Here is a 20,860-nt window from a genome sequence, read left to right on the forward strand (position 1 = left end):
CGACAAACCACAGACCCCGGCAGGAAGGATCACGCCCTGAGGGTCAGAAAGAAAGGTCTGATGGTCAGCCTTCAGTGAAGTGCAGGGGGAGAGGTGAGCCCCATGCGGGCGCCGGGCCGGCTGAGCCCTGGTGGAGTGGCAATTCCCCACAGGCTGGGAGGACGGGGCAGGCCTGGGCGTGGGCAGACTGGAGACGGCAGGGGCTGGGGCGCAGAGGGGAGCCAGGCCTCCTCCAGACTCATTTCCTCCCACAACTTGACTCCAGGAGGCAAGCTCATCCACTAAAGCAGCAACAGGACAAGAGGATGCACACAATTCCTAGAGCTCCAAGAGCCCACACTCCTCAGCCTGCAGTCTGGACAGCCGGACCTCCCAGTGGGCCGGCCTTTTCAAACACATTCTCCCCAAAACACGCCAAACTCAGGGACTTCTTAAGGTTCCAAGAATGTGAGCACATTCAGTTATGAACTCCAGTGATAACAGTCTCGGGGAACACGCACGACTCTTCTGCCCAGACCCATGCCATGTAAAGCCTCTGCCAGAGGGACAGAAATAACCTGAACACAAGGAAACGGACATCACAGACAGAGCAGCCTGGAAGGAAACGAAGTGCAGCCTCGTTTCCAGGCAGAAAGAAGCAAGCCTAAGAGAACCCCCAGAGCTGGGCCAGAGCCTGCCTGGACCGTGGGCCCCCACGCCCCTGCTGTGGAGAAGGGCCGGCTCTCTCCCCACGCGGGGGAGGCGCCGAGGCTCTGCTGTCCTTAAAGCAGCCGCCTCTGCAAAGCTGTCTGCCGTCACCATCTAGTCCTCAACTCCAGACCAAAAGCCTGTACTTTCTTTTAGAATTTTTAAACTTTTTAAAATAAGTTATTGGCTTCCCTGGTACCTCAGCTGATAAAGAATCTGCCTGCAATGCAGGAGATCCCACTTCAATTCTGGGTTGGGAAGATCCCCTGGCAAAGGGAAAGGCTTCCCATTCCAGTATTCTGGCCTGGAAAATGTGTATAGTCCATGGGGTCATAAAGAGACAGACATGACTGAGTGATTTCACTTTCCAATTGATACTTAATATAAAATGAGGGATTTTTTTTTAACCAAATGATGCTCATTTGCCTCAACACCATGTAAGAGCTAACCCAGTCTCTTCTACTGTTATCACCGTTTAAAGCGCTGACTTTTCCAACCGTGGGCACACGTGCACCTGTTTCTGGACTCTGCTCTGTTAAACCACCTATTATCTCCTTTATTAATAGCGCAGTGCCTTCATTACCGTAAATCTGTAATATGTTTTTACACTTGGGAAGGAAAATGTTATTCTTTTCCAAAAACTGTTTTTAAGCTGGAGGATAACTGTCTTACGATGCCGTGCTGGTTTCTGAAGTGCAACACGGAGACTCATCTGTAACCGTGTAAACCCCTCCCAAGCCTCTCCCTCCTCCCTTCCCGCTCCCGCATCCCACCCTCCAGGTCGTCACAGAGACAGGCTGGGCTCCCTGTGTCATACGCCACCTTCCCACCAGCTGCCTATCCAAATGTTTTGATTACTCAAGCTCTCCTGAAAATGGCAGAGGGTGACCTGCACCCACTACTTTGGGGAAAGCTGGTATCTTTATGTGGTCGACCCCAAACAACACGATCCAGAGTCGAAACCCAAGCCTGACCTGGAGGCGGGCCTCCTTGTGCGTGGACAGTGGTTCCTCCACAGCCTTGATGCCGTGAGGCGTCGCCGTGTTTCCTACTGAGGACCGCACGCTGTGCAGCAGTGTGGGGTTTACTACTGAGAAAATCCACGTAAGAGCGGACCCTCGCGGTTGAAACCCCTGTCGTTCAAGGGTCAACGGTCTCAATAAATCTTACCTATTAACTAATCCAATGTTCAATTTTACCATAACCCCAAATTCCTTGCATCTCCACCCTTTCATAATTTTAAGATCCTAGAAAGTGAATACCTTAAAGGAAAATCAAAACGTCATGCTCAGAGAAATGTGATGGGAGGGGCGAGGCACTTGTATCAGATCACGAAACACAGATGCTTCTAACATCAGGAGGAGCCGAACTCATCACTTGATTTGCAAAACCCCTACACAGGAGTTAAATTTAAGAAAAATTATAAAATGTTCAGCCGTTTTCTTACCTTTTCTGCATCCTGAGCTTCCCATGCACTGTACTGTAGAACCTCACATTTCTCACTGTAAGAGGAAACGAGATGCTTTCCTGTAAGTCTTCCCAGTGGACATCACTGCACAGACGAATACCTGACGCCAGGCACCCACTCTAAACAGAAACGCCCGCATTCTCTGAACTGGCTCTCAGGGAATGGCTGGCCAAGAAGGGCAAACCTGAGGCAGGGCTGTGCCCAAGGCTGGATGGTAGTAGCGGCAGGCCTGTTTTCTGACCCTCACCTGACTGGACCGCCCCCACCGCACAGGCAGGAGGCTGGTGCTTACAGGGCAGGGACACGGGTCAGCTCCGCGGGCACGCAAACCTCCACCGGCGGCAGCACGCATCGCAGGAAGCACAGGGGGCCCACGGCCGCACGGGCCGCACGGAAGGCAGTCGGGGGCGGCTCGGGAGGGTGGGGCAGATGGGGTGGCGGAGGGACACGTTACTTGAGCTGCTGTAATTTTGGGGAGCCCAGCGTCTGACCATCTGCCCTGCTGGGCGAGGATGTGAACTTTCTTGGCTCCACAGGGGATTCACCAGCCACCAGAGAGCAAGTGCGGGGCTGGGTTCACCTCCTAGGAGGGGGCTGTCTGACCTCCAGCAGGACGCAAAGCAGCCCCTCAGGAGCCCAGGCCCGTGTAGGGGTATGAGCTAACTCCCCACTCAGCTCGCGTACAGAGCATGCAGGAGCACTGGACGAAGCAATGGACACTCAGAACCCCTGCTGGACACTTCACCAACAGGAGGCTCTGGGTGAGTTCTTGAAAATTAAATGCCAGGTGCAAGAAAACCCTTATTTCATCTGTAAGCCGAATCTAAGACTTCCTTTCCTGACAGCACAGCTCAATGTCCTATTTGGGACTGGCTGGGGAGCCTTTGCTCAGCAGTGACTTTGCAGCTAGAAGATCACCACAAGGAATCTTTGGAACTGAGAGTCTAGGGCCGGCCACCTCTCCCTGACACCTCTCCATGCCCGCCCTGGCAAGATTCACAGAACTTTCTTTCTGCGCTTCTGGCCTTGAAAATAGAGCAGCAGTCTGTTTCTACTACCCATGAGAGAAAAGCTGATCACAAGGAAGCACTGGTTTACAGCTAAAAAAACTGCATTCTAATTCAAAACTTTTCTTCCAAAGCTGCTAGACAACACTCTGCTCACAGTTTCAGTTACTTTGAAATTTTACATAACAAGAGCAAAACATTTTCAGGTATCAAAAAAGGCTTACGCTTTCTAAAAGTCTGAGAAATTCTACTAGAAACCTTAACAGCGTACGGAAACATCCTAACTGTAGCTGGACGTGAGTGACGGCAGGAAATGACTGCCGTGTGCCTGACACACGAGGGCCATAGGACGACTGGCCAGAGCGCGCGGATGCTCCGTGCCGTCAGAGGGAGGGAGAGGCAAAGCTGCAAAGGGCCAGTGGTGTTTCCACCGAACCCAAAGGCCCCTAGAGCAACAGCTTTCAAAAGGACTGACAGGCGCTGCTGAGCCTTCCCAATCACAACCACCGAGTCCCTCCAGACAACCTTTCTAGGTAAAAGGGCCACTCAGCTGCCACCGAGAGTGAAAACATGAGTTCTCTAACGTTAAAACCTGTCACCGAACATAGCTTCATCTCACTTCTACTATCAGAATAGCCTAAAGATACGACAAAATAAATATTGGCTAAATTAATAAAACAAACCAACTCCCAGCCGACCAAATCAAACTGAAATGTCTGCTGTCATTCTTGCTTATAAACGTCAGATTAAGGCTCCCCAGACGAGATGGAGTGAAATGAACTAGAAGCGCTCCCGGGGCTGGGGGCCATGTGTGCAGAGCTCCATCTGGCACATAAACCCACCACGCCCCGGCTCACCTCATCTCAGGCAGGAAGGTCCCCTTATAGGCATTCTCGATGTCCTGAAGGTAGGCGGAGGTGATCTTCATCTCGTGTGGCTAAACAAAAGCAGAAAGCAAACGTGGGAAACGTCTGTGCTTATGTAAAGTGTGAGACAAGCAACCAACACGGTGCTCCCAGGACAGCCGTGTGGGGTGCTGCAGGGACGGGGGTGACAGGAAAGAGCTGCAGTGCCAGTTCCAACAGTCCCCTCCTGCCGCCCAGAGCACGGGAGTCCGCCCAGGGAGGCCTGGGCTGCGGCCTTCTCTTCCCAGACTCTAAGATGTGGACTGCGCGCGGCCACAGCGCCTCCCGTTCCGGGAATGAGAGGTGGCAGGCCGCAGCAGGAGAGGGCCCGCCTCTCCCCCATCCTCACACCCCGCTGTCACCAGCTGTCTCCCCACCCCGCCCACCTCCTCAAGCTCACTTCCCTTTCACATGAAGCTTGCCAAGCACAGAAATGTAAACTTCCAATCGTGAGCGCAACTCTCCACACTGAGAACCTTAGTTTAGCAGTGCTAAGGGCTAGGTTATCTTTCCCCATGTTCAAGTTTCTTCGTGGCGTCTGCATGCTCTATTTCCCTGTTTGCTATTAGTATCCGCCATAGGAATACATGTCTAAAAATGACATAATGTTTCTTTGATAAAATGTCTCCTTTTCTTAGACACAGTGGTAGTTTTAGCTGGTGACGGTATTCATCAAGTACTGGAAAAACAACAATGTTAATAGATCTAATGTGTTCCTTGAAACTGTCTCTTAAATATTGCTACCCAGATAACAAGAGTTATCTAGAGAACTGTAAATATTAATATATAACTTCCTATTTCTCAATAAATGTCACTTTAATAAGCAAAAGCGTTCCCTAGAGCGATAATTAAATACTCTGACTTGTAGTTCCCATCTTTGGCCACCAGATGGAATGTTCTCCAAAGCACAAACCACACAGCACACTCGGGAGTAAAGGCTCCAAGGTGCAGCCAGGCCACCAGCAGAGACACAGGTACCCTGAGCATGCGCAAACTGATCGGGGGAGCAAGAGAGTGACCACAGGCTCCTTAAGCCGCATCGAGAGCGCCTGAGCATCTCTGCTGCCCTGGAGAGGACCAGCCCTGAGAGGCACTCGCTGAGCACCCACGTGAGCCCCAGTGCCCAGGACGGACCCTGGGACAACAGATACACAGGCAAGTCCACACTGACATCAGTGTCAAAAAGACAGTGTTTCCTCCCATGAAAAAACACCCTCAGCAGGACTGATCTTTCCAACAAGGACTAGCTGTAAGGGCGACGACGGGCCTGGCCACCATGCACCTCGCCGGTAGGACCAATTTCAAATCGCAGGGCTTCCAAGACCGACTGCCTCAGCACCACTAAGGCGGTGAATGGACGTGTGTGGAGATCCCTCTCTGGGGTCACAGAGTCACTAAGCAGGAGAAAGAGGACAAGGGGCCCAAACCCGTTAGGTGTGAGAGGTAAACTCAAAGGGTGTTAGAGACGACTCAACCTGCAGGAAGCAACAGAGCACGGCCATCAAGAGCAGAAAGGGACGCTGCGTCAGGGGGCACGCCCGCCCTCAGGGCGCCACGTGTGCAGACGACACAGGTACAGGGGGTGAGGGCATGGCACACCAGGGCCAGGGGGCCCCGGGGAGCAGGGGCAAGCAGGGGGCAGCAGGGCCACCCGCAGCCCACCACACTGGGACCTGGGGGATGGCACGTGCACACCCAGGTCCCGGGGAGCAGGGGATAAGCAGAGGGCAGCAGCGCCGCCCGCAGCCCCCCATGCCGGCACCTGGGGGACGGCGCGTGCACGCCCAGGTCCCATGGGCCCTTCAGTGAGTCAGTCCCCACCACGTGTAAACACCACCACCGTGAATGCCGACACCCAGAGAGGCGGGTCTAGGACAGGAAGGCTGAGTTACGTTTCCCTTCTTCTGGATCCGGCTCTGGACCTCGGGGACCGGCACGTCCACGTAGACGACCACGTGGGGGGGCAGGTACTCACAGATGGTGACCTTCTTCACCTGGTTGTAGTGGTCCACACCTGGGGGGAGAGACAGGCCTCCTGTCAGCCAGTGGTCCAGACAGCCTTCAGGCACGCGTCCCTCTCAGATTGAGGGACAAAGGGGCCGGCAGCTCTCAGAGCTGCGTGTCAACCAGCAGCCGCATGACAGTCATGACCGTGACCGCCGGCTACATGCACATCGTGCTGGCTCACAGCGCCCGCAGCCGCCCCCCCACAGCAGGGCTCCCCCCATCACCACAGACCACAAGGATCAGGCCACAGAGACCAGCTGACTACCCCACAGTCAGGGGCTTTCCTGGTGGCTCAGTGGTCAAGAACCCGCCGGCCAATGGAGGACATGCCGGTTTGATCCCTGGGTTGGGAAGATCCCCAGAGGAGAAATGGCAACCCAATCCAGGATTCTTGCTGGAGAATTCCATGGACAGAGGAGCCTGGTGGGTTACAGTCCATGGGGGTCTCAAAGTGTCAGACGTGACTGAGTGACTAAATAACAAGAATCCAAAGTTAGACACTGGGATTTAAACCCAGCCTAGTAACACTTTCACTTCACTTCAAGAGTTCTCTGCAGCCCAGATCTGCACATGCCTTGGCTGCATACAAGGTACAATGGGTAGCGCCATCGGCCCGGTGGTTAGCCCCACTGGCAGGTGGGTCCACTCTATTCCCCCACAGGCTCGCCAAGTGCGCATCCTGGGTGCCTCAGGCCCAGCTGGCCCCGCAGGTGCTCCACTGCCTGTTGCGGGTCTTCCTCTTGTGATGCCCCGTCCAACCCCAACTTCCTACCAAGGGTCTCCTTCTTAACCTCCTTTCCCTGAATACATCCTTCAGACAAACAATCTCAAACGGAACCACACATCTCCCTTGCCTAACCCCGAGGGGCTCCCCTGTGCATGCCTACCCCCAGCCCCCGGCCCCCCTCTGAGCCTCGCCAGCGCCCGCAGCGCATGCCACTCCCTTGAGGGCAGCACCATGGCCTAACCAGGGCTCCCTGCTCAGGGGCGCTGCCCCCGAGACCCCATCTCCACGCGGTCAGCCGTTCCCCAGGCTCCCTCGCTCCTTGTGGCCAGGCTAACTGCAGCCAGGAGCCTTTTCCCTTGTCTACTGGCCACTTGTCAGACCTTCAGCACCGCCCACCCGGTGCTACTGGCACTGAAAGCACCAGAACAGCATGTGGGCGCGAAGGTGGCCTTCCCAGGGCCAGGAAGGGCCGTGGTGGCTGCAGGCAGGAGGCTCCAGGACAGGCCGCTCAGGGAGACCGTCTGCTGGGGCTCTCCAGTGCGCTCTCACGGGGAGAGATGACTTTAGGAGGGACAGGGCGGGCAGGGACTGGCTTTCCCTGAGGGAAGGCGGCCTTCCCAGGGCCAGGAAGGGGCCGCGGTGGCTGCAGGCAGGAGGCTTCAGGACAGGCCGCTCAGGGCGACCGTCTGCTGGGGCTCTCCAGTGCGCTCTCACGGGGAGAGATGACTTTAGGAGGGACGGGGCGGGCAGGGACTGGCTTTCCCTGAGGAACGGCATCATTCATCTACTTATTAACAACAGACGCTCACAGAACGTGTACCAGCTGCAGGGTGGGTCTAGCAGGACCTTTACAAAGCCACCCCCGTGCCCACAAGGCCAGCCTGCCACCGACTCACATTGCTTCCGGATGAAGCCTTGTCGGTACATCGCCTCCAGGAAGACAAAGTCACTGTAGATGGAGCGCTCCAACACCACACCCTGTCCTGTTTAAAAACATGGAAACAAAAATCAGAATCAGAGAATAACTGCAGCAGTGAAAACCAGTCTGTTCACTTTAGAAATGGAAAAAAATTATTTACAACTCCATTTCCATACCAAATATTTTCAAAAGAACACATATCATATATGCACTTCTAAGCAGAAAATCATTTTCTAAAACTAGAATACTCATCCACTTCAGAAATAGAATGTTCTGTTTTGCTCTTTTGCAGATCCAACAGAAACATCAGCTAACAGAGAAAAGGCACTGGTTTTTGAACTGTAGACTCCCCGCCCCCACCCCCATCCTGCCCCCATCCCAACCACTCAGTGAGACCCTGGGGTCAGCCCTCACCACACCATCGTGGATCTCAAGTATGATCTAATTGGAAAGCCAGAACTTGCCTTGTCAAATACCCCTTAAAAGCAGCTCTACAGAGAGGCAATCTAGGACCAAATTCCGGAAGGGGCCCGAGCGCAGCCTACGCCCAGCAGCCGTCCGCTGCGCAGGGACACGCACCTGTGCTCAGCAGGTGCTCCAGGGCATCCGCGTACTGCAGCAGGCGGCTGGCGTACAGCCAGGCCTGCAGGCGGTAGCTGTTGCCATCGTTGCTTTTCGGGTCGTCGTAAAACTTCTCCAAACTGCAGTTGCCACTGAACTGCACAGGCAGGGGCTTCCCGTCCCCTGTGGTGCTGTCCACATAGTGGATCCCCGCCTCGGGAAAGTGCTTCAGGCCTGAGGAGACAAGCCCCCAGATGAAACGTGACGCGGAAACGTCACAGCCCACAGGGAGCAGCGGGGACCCAGCTGAGCACCATCCCTGCGGCCGGTCAGCTGAGACCGGGGAAAGGTACCCTGATGCCTGCGTTCCTGGTGTGCAGAAGGGAGCACGCGAGACCCTGGAGACACATGTGCAGGGGCGGCATGAAGCCCAGGGCTGATGACAGCAGGTCCCCCGCAGCCTTGTGTGAGCTGCTCCCGAGAGGGAGAGCTGCCCCTACGTGCGGGCATCCGCTGCCTGCATGTGGGCACTGGCCTGTCAAATACCAGAGAAGGGGCTCGGACAACACCGGCCCAGAGTCAGAACCGTGGAGACACCTGCCTCTGCACCAGGGAGCTGCGTGCCACCACTTCCTATGAGGGTACGTGTGCGTGAGTGAGGGGACCATCGGCCCTGCTCCAGGGGCTGCTGCACAAGTGAGACTGCTCGTGTTAATGTGCTCAGCTTACATCACCAGCATAAAACCCCAGTCCAAACTCACAACTGGCTTGGACTTCAAAGAGTTTCCCTTATCTGGAAGACTAAAAACAGCTTTTTCAATGAGTGTTTCAAAAATGTAAAATACCTACCTTAGGCCCAATTCTATCTACTCAAAATAAAATCACACCCAGACAAGGAACTGTTTACCTGAGAAAACGCTGTTATTCTGCATAATAACAAGTTCATACCTAGTTTCTCTGCTATTTCTTTCGCAAGCTTGCTTTTTCCAGAACATATATTGCCATCTACAGTTATCAGTTTGCTCTTTTCTGTCATCTTTTTGGTTGCTTTTTCACCAAGTATGTACGCCAACGGGCCATACTGCAGCTTGAACTGGACACTTGTATGAATTCCTCCCTGAAAAACACACACCAAACATCACCACCATAGGAGCATCGTGGTTATTGCAGGCATTAGCAACTTTTAGATATAAATGCCAAGAAGACCCTCGGTGACAAAAGAACCAACATCAACATCTTTATAACCTATTTGTTTAATTACCATCTCCTAGTCCCACCCCCAGCATAAGTTCATAAAGGCAGGATACTGTTTTGACTACTGCTAAATCCTCAGGGCCTGGAACAGGACACATCTACATTGTTCATTAAAAATTGTATGTGTGTATGTGTGTGTGTGTGTGTGTGGTGTGTGTGAGTGTTGTGTGTGTGTGTGTGCTGTGTGTGTCTGTGTGCTGTCGTGTGTGTGTGTGGTATGTGTGTGTTGTGTGTGTCTGTGTGGTGTGGTGTGTGTGTGTGTGTGTGTGTATGTGTGTGGTGTGTGTGTCTATGTGTGGTATGTGTGTCTCTTTGTGTGGTGTGGTGTGTGTGGTGTGTGTCTCTGTGTATGTGTGTGTGTGTGGTGTGGTGTGTGTGTGGTGTGGTGTGTGTGTGTGTGTGTGTGTGTGGTGTGGGGTGTGTGTGTGTGTGTGTGTGTGTGTGTGGTGTGGTGTGTGTGTGTGTGTGTGTGTGTGTGTGGTGTGGTGTGTGTGGATGAATGAAAGAAAGGTAGGATGGAGGGGAGGTGGGAGGAAGGGGACAGAGAACATTTCTTTGGTTCAGGCCTCAGTCTGTGGAACAGGTTATCTCATGTTTTTAAACCGCTCCCGATGTCCTCAAAGTACTTGAAAGCTAACAGACCTAAAACTGAAATTCAGCATGACCTGACCCCCATCTGCTCCCCTCACAAGCTCCCCTCCACCACCCACCAAGCAGAACAAAGGCAAGAGTCACCTGTGACCCGCTCCTCCTTCCTCCAGCTCCATCACCACACACACAACCCCACTGACCCCAACCCTTAAGTCTCTCTGGCCAGCGGCCCCTCTCTCCCCTCGGCACACTGACTGCAGCCATCTCACATCCCTTGTCTGTAACGCAAAAGCATGCTTCTCTTGTCTCCAGCATGCAGATCTATTCTCCATACTGAAACTCAAACACCAAGCCTCGCCACTGTCCCCCATCCCAACCAAAAAACCCCACAGATCAGCACAGGGAGGACCTGGAATGCCCTGTGCAGTACTGGGCTAGACCTAGAGACATTGGTGTGAACTCATGTCCAGTTCACTACAGACACAGGGGGTCACACAGGGAAACACTCACGGACACAGGTATTCAGAGGTGCGTACAACGGACTCCCCTGCTCTGTCTGCCAAGAGGGCCTAGAGCAACAACACCCCAGGATCAATTATGCCGAGCACCTAGATCTTGGTTTCTAATGCTGTTCTCCACTCAAAGGAGCAAGGGCTCCCGGGAGAAATGGCTGATTCTATGGCTACCTCTTGCCAGGCCAGGTAGTAAGGAAGTGTTCACACACACACCAGGAGGGGCAGGCTGCAGGGATATAGGAGCCACCTGAACGAGTGCCCAATGGCCACAGCTGGAACAGCCTGAGCAACACAGTACAGCTGCACTGAGTTTTAGCCCGAAATACAAAACAAATATACACAGTCCATACTGGTATAAATATAGAAGTGTGGAAGAGAGACAAGCCTCCCACACGATAGAATTCCAGATAATTCATGAGGATACTCTGCCCTGGGGACAGAGAATAATCCCCACTCCCTGGGTATGGGCTGCACGCAGTGACTTCCCTCCAAAGAGGACTCGACGAAAAGCGGGGAGAAAGAGCAACTTCACAGCAGAGACGCTGCCACTGCCCCAGTCGGGGGACTAAGGTCGACAGTGACAAGTCACATTCATGGTGTACCTTGCACAGTACGTGAGGAGGACGGCACTTGACCTCTGTGCTCTTCCTCCCAGAACACACAACCCCAGTCTAGTCATGAGAAAATATCAGACGAGTCCCATCGAGGGAGAAACTACCTGCCCAGTACTGCCCCAGACTGCTGCAGTCCTCAAACACAGGAGAACCTAAGAAACCCTTGCGACCACAGGAAGCCAACGGGCAGAACGATAGGTATCACAATGCTCCAGAGGTAACACCTGAAAAGACAAACCACCCAAAGGCCCATCGACAGGAGACCAGTTTAGTAAACGGCAGGGCAGTCTCCGTGTTCCCAAGGTCTCAAATCCCAATAACCAAGAACCTAATTCACTAAGCAGCAGCCGTGTGCCAGTAGGTCAATCACTGATTCATTCAGCAACTGTTTCTTGATTCCCGTACCATCCTGTCCTTTTCCTAGACAGGATATGGGGATACGGCAGTGACTCAAAAAGATCCCACAGGATAACAAAGCAAAAAGAAATTACAGAGTGAGTGCTGCAGAGGGAGCACAGTGCATGGGATGGGATGTAAATTAAAACGGATGGTCACAGAACCCTTAGAGATTGATGTCTGAACAAAGACTGGAAGGCAGTGAGGGAACTAGCCACATGGACATCTGGGCAGAGGAACAGTGAGCGCCAACGGCCTGAGGCTAGAGCACTGCAAGGGTCAGCAAGGCCAGAGTAGCTGGTGCCAAGGGGACTGGATGGGGAAAGAGCAGCAGAGGAGACGAGTGAGGGGGTTAATCACATTGGTACCTTGCATCCTGGAAATCAACCACTCTTGCCCCTGGAGAAGGGAAAGGCTCTCCACTCCAGTATTCTGGCCTGGAGAATGCCATGGACTGTATAGTCCATGGGGTCGCAAAGAGTCGGATACAACTGAGACACTTTCACTCACTCACTCCTCCAGACTACCTCTGAGCCATGTGCAAACTGTTCCTTCTCCATGTCCCCAACCTGAAGACACCACAAGCTGTGGCCCAGAGCGGGTGCACAGCAACGTCGTAGAAAGCTATCAGTCACTCTGACTCCAAAATCTTTCCAAAGTGCTTTTTTACATTTATGATAGTCTTTCTGTAATTTCCTATCCTCAGTCTCATTTTTCTGCTCTGTGGAATCACATGGAATAGTGATCTTTCATAACACATTTCCAATTTCTTCAATTATTCCTCAATTATTAGGTTGATGAAAAAGTAAGTGCGGTTTTGGACAGTGAATTTCTTTAAATGATTCTAACTAGGCTCAAACACATCTTTGTTAATCAAAATAGGAACCATTACAATCAACATGTTTCTGCCAACAATATATAAGTTTGTTTATTCCTATAGGTTAAAAAATCCATGCTTTGGGATTCAATGAACTCTTGGAAAGCATTTTCTGCCTCTTGCTGGTTGGGGAAGTGTTTTCCCTGCAAAAACTCATCAAGGTGCTTGAAGAAGTGGTAGTTGGTTGGCGAGACGTCAGGTGTATATGGTGGACGAGGCAAAACTTTGTAGCCCAATTCGTTCAACTTCTAAAGTGTTGGTTGTGTGACGTGCAGCCAGGCGTTGTCGTGAAGAACTGAGCCCGCTCTGCTCCCCAGTGCCGGCTGCAGGTGCTGCAGTCTACTGTGCATCTCATCCATTTGCTGAGCATACTTCTCAGATGAGACGGTTTTGCCAGGATTCAGAAATCCGTAGTGGATCAGACGAGCAGCAGACCACCAAACAGCGATCATGATGTTTTTTTGGTGAAAGCTTGGCCAAATTTGGGAAGTGCTTTGGAGTTTCTTCTCAGTACAACCACTGAGCTGGTCATTGCAGATTGTTATATAAAATACACTTTTTGTCACACGTCACAATCAGATAGAGAAATGGTTCATTGTTATTGCACAGAATAAAAGATGACACTTCAAAATGACGATTTTTTTTGATTTTCAGTCAGCTCATGAGGCACCCACTTTCTGACCTTTTTCCCATTTCCAATTGGCTTCAAATGTCAAACAACCACAGAATGGTCGATGCTGAGTTCTTCAGCAACTTCTCGTGTAGTTGTGAGAGGATCAGCTTTGATGATCCTCTCAACTGGTCACTGTCAATTGCAGCCATGAAATTAAAAGACGCTTACTCCTTAGAAGGAAAGTTATGACCAACCTAGATAGCATATTGAAAAGCAGAGATATTACTTTGCCAACAAAGGTCCATCTAGTCAAGGCTATGGTTTTACCAGTGGTCATGTATGGATGTGAGAGTTGGACTGTGAAGAAAGCTGAGCACTGAAGAATTGATGCTCTTGAACTGTGGTGTTGGAGAAGACTCTTGACAGCCCCTTGGACTGCAAGGACATCCAACCAGTCCATCCTAAAGGAGATCGGTCCTGGGTGTTCATTGGAAGGACTGATGCTGAAGCTGAAACTCCAATACTTTGGCCACCTGATGCGAAGAGTTGACTCACTGGAAAAGACCCTGATGCTGGGAGGGATTGGGGGAAGGAGGAGAAGGGGACGACAGAGGATAAGATGGCTGGATGGCATCACTGACTCGATGGACAGGAGTCTGAGTGAACTCTGGGAGTTGGTGATGGACACGGAGGCCTGGCGTGCTGTGATTCAAAGGGTCGCAAAGAGTTGGACACGACTGAGTGACTGAACTGAACTTCTGATGGCTAGCCACTGAGCTCGTCTTCCAGGCTCTTGTCTCCTTTGCAACTTCTTGAACCATCATTGCACTGTACGTTCATTAGCAGTTCCTGGGCCAAATGCGTTGACGTTGCAATTTGTCACCACTGCTTTATGACCCATTTTGAACTCAAAAAAAAAAAAAAATCACTCAAATTTTCTTTTTGTCTAACATCATTTCCCTAGTCTAAAATAAATGTAAAATACACAAGAAGTAATGTTATTAGCAAAGAAACATAAAGTGAGAAATGTGCGTTAAAATGATGTATAACATAACCACATTTAAGAATGTATTTCAACAATGTGAAATGAAATTACTTTTGCACCAACCTAATAACAAGCTGCATACTCTTTGCATCCTATTCATTTTCCTCTGGACCTACTGAAGTCCATCTATATTCCCTGCAGGGAGTGATGTTCAGGATGGACACAGTCACAGATGGGTCCATCTAGTGAGCACCCCGCAGCAGAATAGTACCCGCTCTATCCTGGGGCTCTAACTTCCACTAATGCAGGGAAGTATACTGGGTGTTAAACACAACTATCTCTCTCTTTTTCTTCTCTTTTGCAGCCTGAATTATCTCCTAAACACATTTATATGACTTTTTAATAAGACCACTGCACTGTTCTGTTCAATAACCTTTGCTCATCAAAATCCTAAGCACAGAGGTCAAGTCTCTACAATTTGCCACCAACGTTCCTCCAGTCACTAGGAGCCACAGAAGCTAAGATGCAGTCACTGTCATAAACTGGTTTTCCTGACACAACTCATTTTGCTTGTCTTGCTGGCTCTGCGAACAGTGTCATTCCAGAAGGTCTCCTAATGCTTCCAGATCGGACCTGAACGCCTTCTGCCATTTCTGCTCTCCGTCACTCACCCCTTACCGGCCACTGACAGCGCCGCCTCAGGAGTTAACGAGTGAATGAGCGCGCACGCCCCTGGCCGCGGCTCAACACACCAGTTCACTCGCCCACCCCGCAACCGCTGTAACCTGGCTTCCCCCTGCCGGGCGGCCAGGCAGCCCATTCACCTCCGAGCCCCACGTTCTACTTGGAGCTGAGAGAAAATGGCCTGAAGAAGCTGGCGGCTCTTGCAAGCTCTGCCCTCGCAATGCACGACCAGACACTTCAGAGGACAGTGGGATCCACCGCCAGGAAGGGACCTGGGAAGCCCGGGGAGGCGAGGAAGGGGCGGCGCCAGGAGGACAAAACAGGTTCCCCCCCGCCCCCCGCAGCTCCCGCCCGCCGCCGGCTCACCACGCGCGGTGGGACAAGTCTCAGCAGCCTCAAGGCCATGGCTCCGCTGTCTGCACCGGCTCAAGGACCCGAGGGGACGCGGTCGCGACAGGGTCCTCTCCCGCCGCCGGCGCGCCGCCGTGACGTCACGGCTGGGGTGTCCGCGCCGCGCCTGACGGGAATGTTCCGGCGGCGAATGCAGGCGCACAGCGCGCAGCCGCGGGCTGGTCCGCCAGGGGTCTCCCTTGGCGTCCGCCCTGTCCTGGCGTCTTAGGGCCTGCCCGCAGCCCGAGTTCTGAGGGGTGAGTTCTGAGGGGTTGTCCTCCCGTCGCCCAGGTTCCCAGGGGAGGCTCGACCGCCGCCTGGATTCTGAGGGACGGTCCTCTCGCCGCCTGGATCTTAAAGGGAGGCCCGCCCGCCGCGGGTTTTGAGGTGGCGCAGTGTGGGGAGCTGAAGCCGCCCCGGGCCCGGTAGTTACTACCGCGCCTCATCCGCGTCCAGGGCTGCAGGGCAACCCAGAGTCATCTTGAAAGTGTCTCCGCAGCTCACAAACCACCGGAGGCTAGGAGGGCGGTCAGCGGGTGAAAGGAGGGCCGGTGTGAGAGCGCACGCCGGACAAGCGTGATCCTCAGAGAGGCTCTCAACGAGGGATCGGGAACAGGATCGCCCTTCCCGGCCCACGGGGCTTGAGATGATTTCTTTCCTACTACACTTGACATTTGAAACTTCTCACAAGCCTCACCCTCCTCCACCTCCTCCTCCTCAGGCGTATTGTTTTTAATACCCTAAGTGTTGTTTAACATTCATTCGGTTTTCAGCTTTTCAGAATGGTCATGGAGTTGTCACAACAAATGTCCTTTCAATGGATGTGTCTCCAGTAAGAGAACTGCTTGTCCAAAATTCAGATCCCCAGCCCCCAATGCCGGAGGGTCTGATTTAGAAGATCTGGGATGGGCTCTAAAATCTGTTTAGCAAGCTTCCAGCTAGTTCTGATGTGAATGACCCACATTGAGAGAAACACGGCTCTATACGTTGTCCGAGAGCAACGGCCGTGTCCAGATCCTGCACCACTGTGCCCTCAGCCCCAAGCAGACTCCTCACGCAGCACAGGTGTGCCTCAAATACAGTTAGATGACCAGGTGTGACCAGGTAGCCCCAAGCCATCTGGCCCGGTGGAGTCAGCACTTATTACCCAAGTGATGGCTCCACATTGTGATGTCTAGAAAGCCCCATGTCCTTGCCAGTATGTCTGAGAAGTTTGGGGTGTGGGGGGTGAGGGTGCCTCCCTGTCAGGTTCTCTGGCCTTGTGCCACTAGCCAATTTGCATAGTCGCTCCAGTACTTGGTTGTCCTTCCTGCTTCACCCAAGCAAACACACACCCTTCTTATCACTTCCCAAGACCAAGTTCTGTGTTTATTAACTTTGTACTCATGGCATAGTGAAAAAGAGAGCGAGATCTCAGTGGAAACAAAATAACCTTAAGTTAAATATCACTGTCCTGAGGTATCACTGTACTAAGTTTTCTCAAACAGCATGTGTGTGTGTGTGTACGCGCGCGTGCACGTTTGCACACACGTGCATGCAAACACAGACACAATCATGTCCGACTCTTTGCTAAACCATGCACTGTAGCCTGCCAGGCTCCTCTGTCCAAGGGATTTTCCAGGCAAGCATACTAGAGCTGTTTGCCATTTCCAGCTCCAGGAGATCTTCCTGACCCAGGCATCGAACCCTCATCTCCTGCATTAGCAGGCAGATTCTTTACCACTGGGGCCAGCTGGAAACAGCTCCCCCAAATGGAATCACATGGTCAGTCTCCTTGGCCCCACACCCACCACTCTATTTTGGGAACTGCCTTTCTGTCAAGGGCCTTTCCAGGCCTGGTCTCCTCTTCTCCCTGGTTCCTGCGTCCAGCTATAGATCATGAGCAGGAGATGGTGTCCACAGGGGCAGACCTCCTCACGGCTCTTAACCCTAATGTTTATGATGAATATTGTAGGAAGGCATGGTTTGTTATATATAATGTTTCCCCAACTACTTTTTTAAAACCAAACCTTACTCAGTTACACAGAAATACTCTTATATCTAGAGTAAGTTGAGCTGTTGGTGCACAGAAATAAATGATATGTTCGATGTCCCTAATAGTAACACGTGAATATTTGTTCCGGGATCTGGACAGCCAGCCACGACCAGGTGCTGCCATTCCGTATCCAGAAACAAGGAGAGGAAGCAGTGCGCTTGGGGATGTCCCTTCCAAAGGAGCTCCATTTATGAGTCTCTAGCCTATCTGTCCAGCTTCAGTTGGAGCAATTGTATAATCACTTAACTACAGCAGTGAAACCAAATGAGCAGAAGTTCAATATTAGCTTATAAGAGAGAAAGTTGGATTTTCTGGATCAGTATGAGATACTTTGAAAACAACAATACATTAAGGCCCTTGCACTTGAATGAGTTCTGTTCTGAGTCCTAAGACGTTTCTAGATCCAACCAGGTGAGCCTAGATACCCAACTAACACAATTGACTAATACTGTATTGTAATAGCTTTATAATACTTTTCACAATATATAAAAAACAAGCAAACAAAAAGCATGTTTAACCTGACAGCACACACAGTGCCTTGAAAAGTGCAGTAGTGCATACTAACAGCTGGCACGCAAGAGCTGGCATGGACGCAACAGGCGAGAAGAGCTACTGACTGGAGGAGAGAGAGGAGGTGGGAGACAGTAGAACTGGAGGATCGTCAGCAACAGGAGATGGAGGGTGAGCTGCTGCTTCACTCACACATGACATGGATCACACAGGTTATGGTTCCTTCCTGGATTCAGTTCTATCCAGCCTCTTGGAAAAAAATGATCCGATGATGTCTGGATAGTACCTCTTTTTCTCTTCATAGATGACACGGTAGCATTGGATTGCATTCTGAATAGCTGCTGCAACCTTTGTGTACAGTTCTACTTGTGTGATTGGACACACAAACAAATTGTTGAGAGTTTGCAACTTGAATGTTTGTATGTAGGGGACTTATTGTAACAAAAATATTATAGCTGCATTATCCTGAAATCACATAAGGTGCAACAATTTACTAATTGCTTGATAAAAAATATCTATAAAAACCTATAGCAAACCTCATACTTGATAGTGAAAGACTGATGCTTTCCTTCTACTCTTTCTAAAATAAGAAACAGGCTGCAATATCTGCAGGCTTCCTTGGCGGCTCAGCGTTAATCCACCTGCCAATGCAGGAGACATAGGATTGATCCTTGGGTCGGAAAGATTCCCTGGAGGAGGAAATGGCAACCCACTCCAGTATTCTTGCCTGAAGAATCACATGCACGACAGAGGAGCCTGGTGGGTTACAGTCCATGGGGTCCCAAAGAGTTGAACACGGTTGAATGACTAACACTTTCACTTTCAAGGCATAAAGATTGGAAAGGAAGAAGTAAGACTATCTGTATACATAGGTAACATGTATTGTTTATGTAGAAAACTCAAAGCAACCTACAAAAAACTCCTACAAAAAATCATAAGTGAATTCAGCAAGATTTCAGGTTACAAAATCAACATGAAAATCAACTGCATTTCTATATACCAACAGAAAAACAAGGGGAAACAAAAAGAATGCAATGCCACTTATGATTGCTCTAAAAATGTTATACTTGGGTATAAATCTAGCACAGACATACAAATCTAGCAAAGACATACAAATCTAGCAAAACATACAGGATATGTATGCTGAAAGCTACACAACGTAAGAAGACTCAACAGAGAAACAATGAGAACTCTCCCCCAACTGATCTGTAAGTTTAACGCAAGTCCTGTCAAAATATCAACAACGTTTTTATTGATGTAGATGAGCTTGTAATAAAATTCACTTGTCCAGGCCCTAGAAGAGCAGCAACCATTTGGACAAGGAAGAGTGAAGTGGGAGGGATCATTCCTCCACTGTTGAGGATTTACTGTGCATCTACGTTAATCAAGACCATGTGGTCCTGACAGGACTGACACAGAGATCAGAAATAAATCTGCACCAGTATTGTCAACCAGTGCTTTCCAAAGATGCAATGCAGCTCAGCAAAGGAATGACGGGCTTTTGAGCAAATGGCATTACAGCAGCTGGACGTCCATGGACAACAAACCTTAATATGCCCATCACGCCTTATACAAAACTGACTCACAGTGGATCATGGCCCTTCATTGTAGGGGCAAAGCTACGAAGCCCTTAGAAAAAAGTCATAGGATAAAACCTTCAGGACTTAGGATTAGGGAAAGAATTCTTGGGCTTGACATCAAGAGCATAATACACATGAATAGACAAACAGACCATGGGACAAAATGAGTCCAAAAAGAGATGAGAATAGATAGATATTTGCTTTATGGAAAGGGTGATTTTGCAGAGGGCAAAGCATTGTCTTTTCAACAAAGAGTGGGTTCTGGTCAGTTTCATATGCATATAGAAAAGAATTAATGCTAACCCAGATCTCATACTGTAAATAAAAATCATTTTCTGATGGACTATAAATCGAGACAAAGGTGAAACAGCAAAGCTTCTGGAGTTACACAGGAGAATATCTTCATGATGTTGGAATAGGCAAACAATTCTCAAGTGGAAGATAAGGTGTTACTACCATCATAAATTAGACTATAGAAAAACTGTGCTGCTTTGAAACCTGGCCTAAGACCAGAGCCTTTTCAAGGCACCCTTGAACTCTTTGTTCCTCAGACAGTAGATCAAGGGGTTGATGATTGGGGTGAGGACAGTGTAAACAGCAGAGATGAGCTTGTTGGAGCTCCAGGAATCAATGGCCTGGGGCCGGACGTACATGAAGATCATGGCTGTGTAGAAGAAGGTGACCACAGTGAGGTGAGAAGCGCAAGTGGAGAAGGCTCTCCAGCGGCCCGAGGCCGAGGGGATGTGCAGGACGGCCAGGGTGATGTGCCCGTAGGACAGCACAGTTGCCACGAGCGGGAACACCAGGATGAGGAAGGCCAGGATGAAGTCAACCAGCTCTGCGGTTGAGTAGTCCGTGCAGGCCAGTTTGAGGATGGGGGAGATGTCACAGAAGAAGTGGTTCAGGACGTTGGAACCACAGAACATGGCGCTGGAGATAAAATAGACCTTGATCACGGAGATGGTGAAGCCACTCATGAAGGAGAAGGCCACCAACTGGACACACAGCCCTGTGGTCATGATGGCTTGGTAGCGCAGGGGGTGGCAGATGGCCACGTAGCGGTCGTAGGCCATGGAGGCCAGGAGCACACATTCGGTGCACACCAGGGAGCTGAAGAAGTAGAGCTGGGTCATGCAGCCCACAAAGGAGATGCGCCTCCTCTGCAGGAGGAAGCCGTCCAGCATCTTGGGGATGATGTCAGACTCGTACCACATCTCCAAGAAAGACATGGAGCCCAGAAAGTAGTACATGGGCCTGTGGAGGGAGGGGCTGCCCCAGACGGTGAGGATGATGGCCAGGTTCTCCACCAGCATGAAGAGGTAGGTGAGCAGGAAGAGGAGGAAGAGCAGGTACTGCAGCCGGGGGGCCGTGGGGAAGCCCACCAGGATGAAGGCGCTGACCTGGGTCACATTCTTCCCCCTCATCCTCCTGTGCGGGGCACCCAGGGCCACAAACAACCTTCAGGCCAGATGAGGGCCAAGGACGGCTGGGGAAAGAAAGCAGAGGTCAGCCTGGGGGTGGGTTTTGATCCAAGG

The 20,860-nt window shown here is 51.2% G+C and overlaps 2 protein-coding genes across 4 annotated transcripts in view; both read right to left on the reverse strand.

Moving 5' to 3' along the window:
- NDUFA10 (NADH:ubiquinone oxidoreductase subunit A10) overlaps window positions 1-15,301 on the reverse strand; it is a 38,906-nt gene extending 23,605 nt beyond the window's left edge. The window contains exons 1-7 of one of the 3 annotated variants that reach the window (XM_061412836.1): window positions 15,177-15,301; window positions 9,230-9,398; window positions 8,300-8,515; window positions 7,698-7,784; window positions 5,960-6,081; window positions 4,020-4,099; window positions 2,135-2,189 (exon numbers count right to left, since the gene is read on the reverse strand). In XM_061412836.1, the coding sequence (XP_061268820.1) occupies window positions 2,135-2,189; window positions 4,020-4,099; window positions 5,960-6,081; window positions 7,698-7,784; window positions 8,300-8,515; window positions 9,230-9,398; window positions 15,177-15,215 (768 nt within the window). In that variant the 5' untranslated portion in view covers window positions 15,216-15,301. The remainder of the gene's footprint in view (window positions 1-2,134; window positions 2,190-4,019; window positions 4,100-5,959; window positions 6,082-7,697; window positions 7,785-8,299; window positions 8,516-9,229; window positions 9,399-15,176) is intronic. The other 2 variants (XM_061412837.1, XM_061412838.1) reach the window with 2 other exon arrangements.
- A 4,527-nt stretch (window positions 15,302-19,828) lies between these two features.
- On the reverse strand, window positions 19,829-20,860 carry LOC133245236 (olfactory receptor 6B2-like). Its single transcript, XM_061413183.1, has one exon. It carries the CDS (start codon window positions 20,747-20,749, stop codon window positions 19,829-19,831), a length of 921 nt encoding a protein of 306 aa, XP_061269167.1. The 5' UTR covers window positions 20,750-20,860.

The sequence above is a fragment of the Bos javanicus genome, chromosome 3, assembly GCF_032452875.1.
Source record: "Bos javanicus breed banteng chromosome 3, ARS-OSU_banteng_1.0, whole genome shotgun sequence".
NCBI classification, from domain to species: domain Eukaryota; kingdom Metazoa; phylum Chordata; class Mammalia; order Artiodactyla; family Bovidae; genus Bos; species Bos javanicus.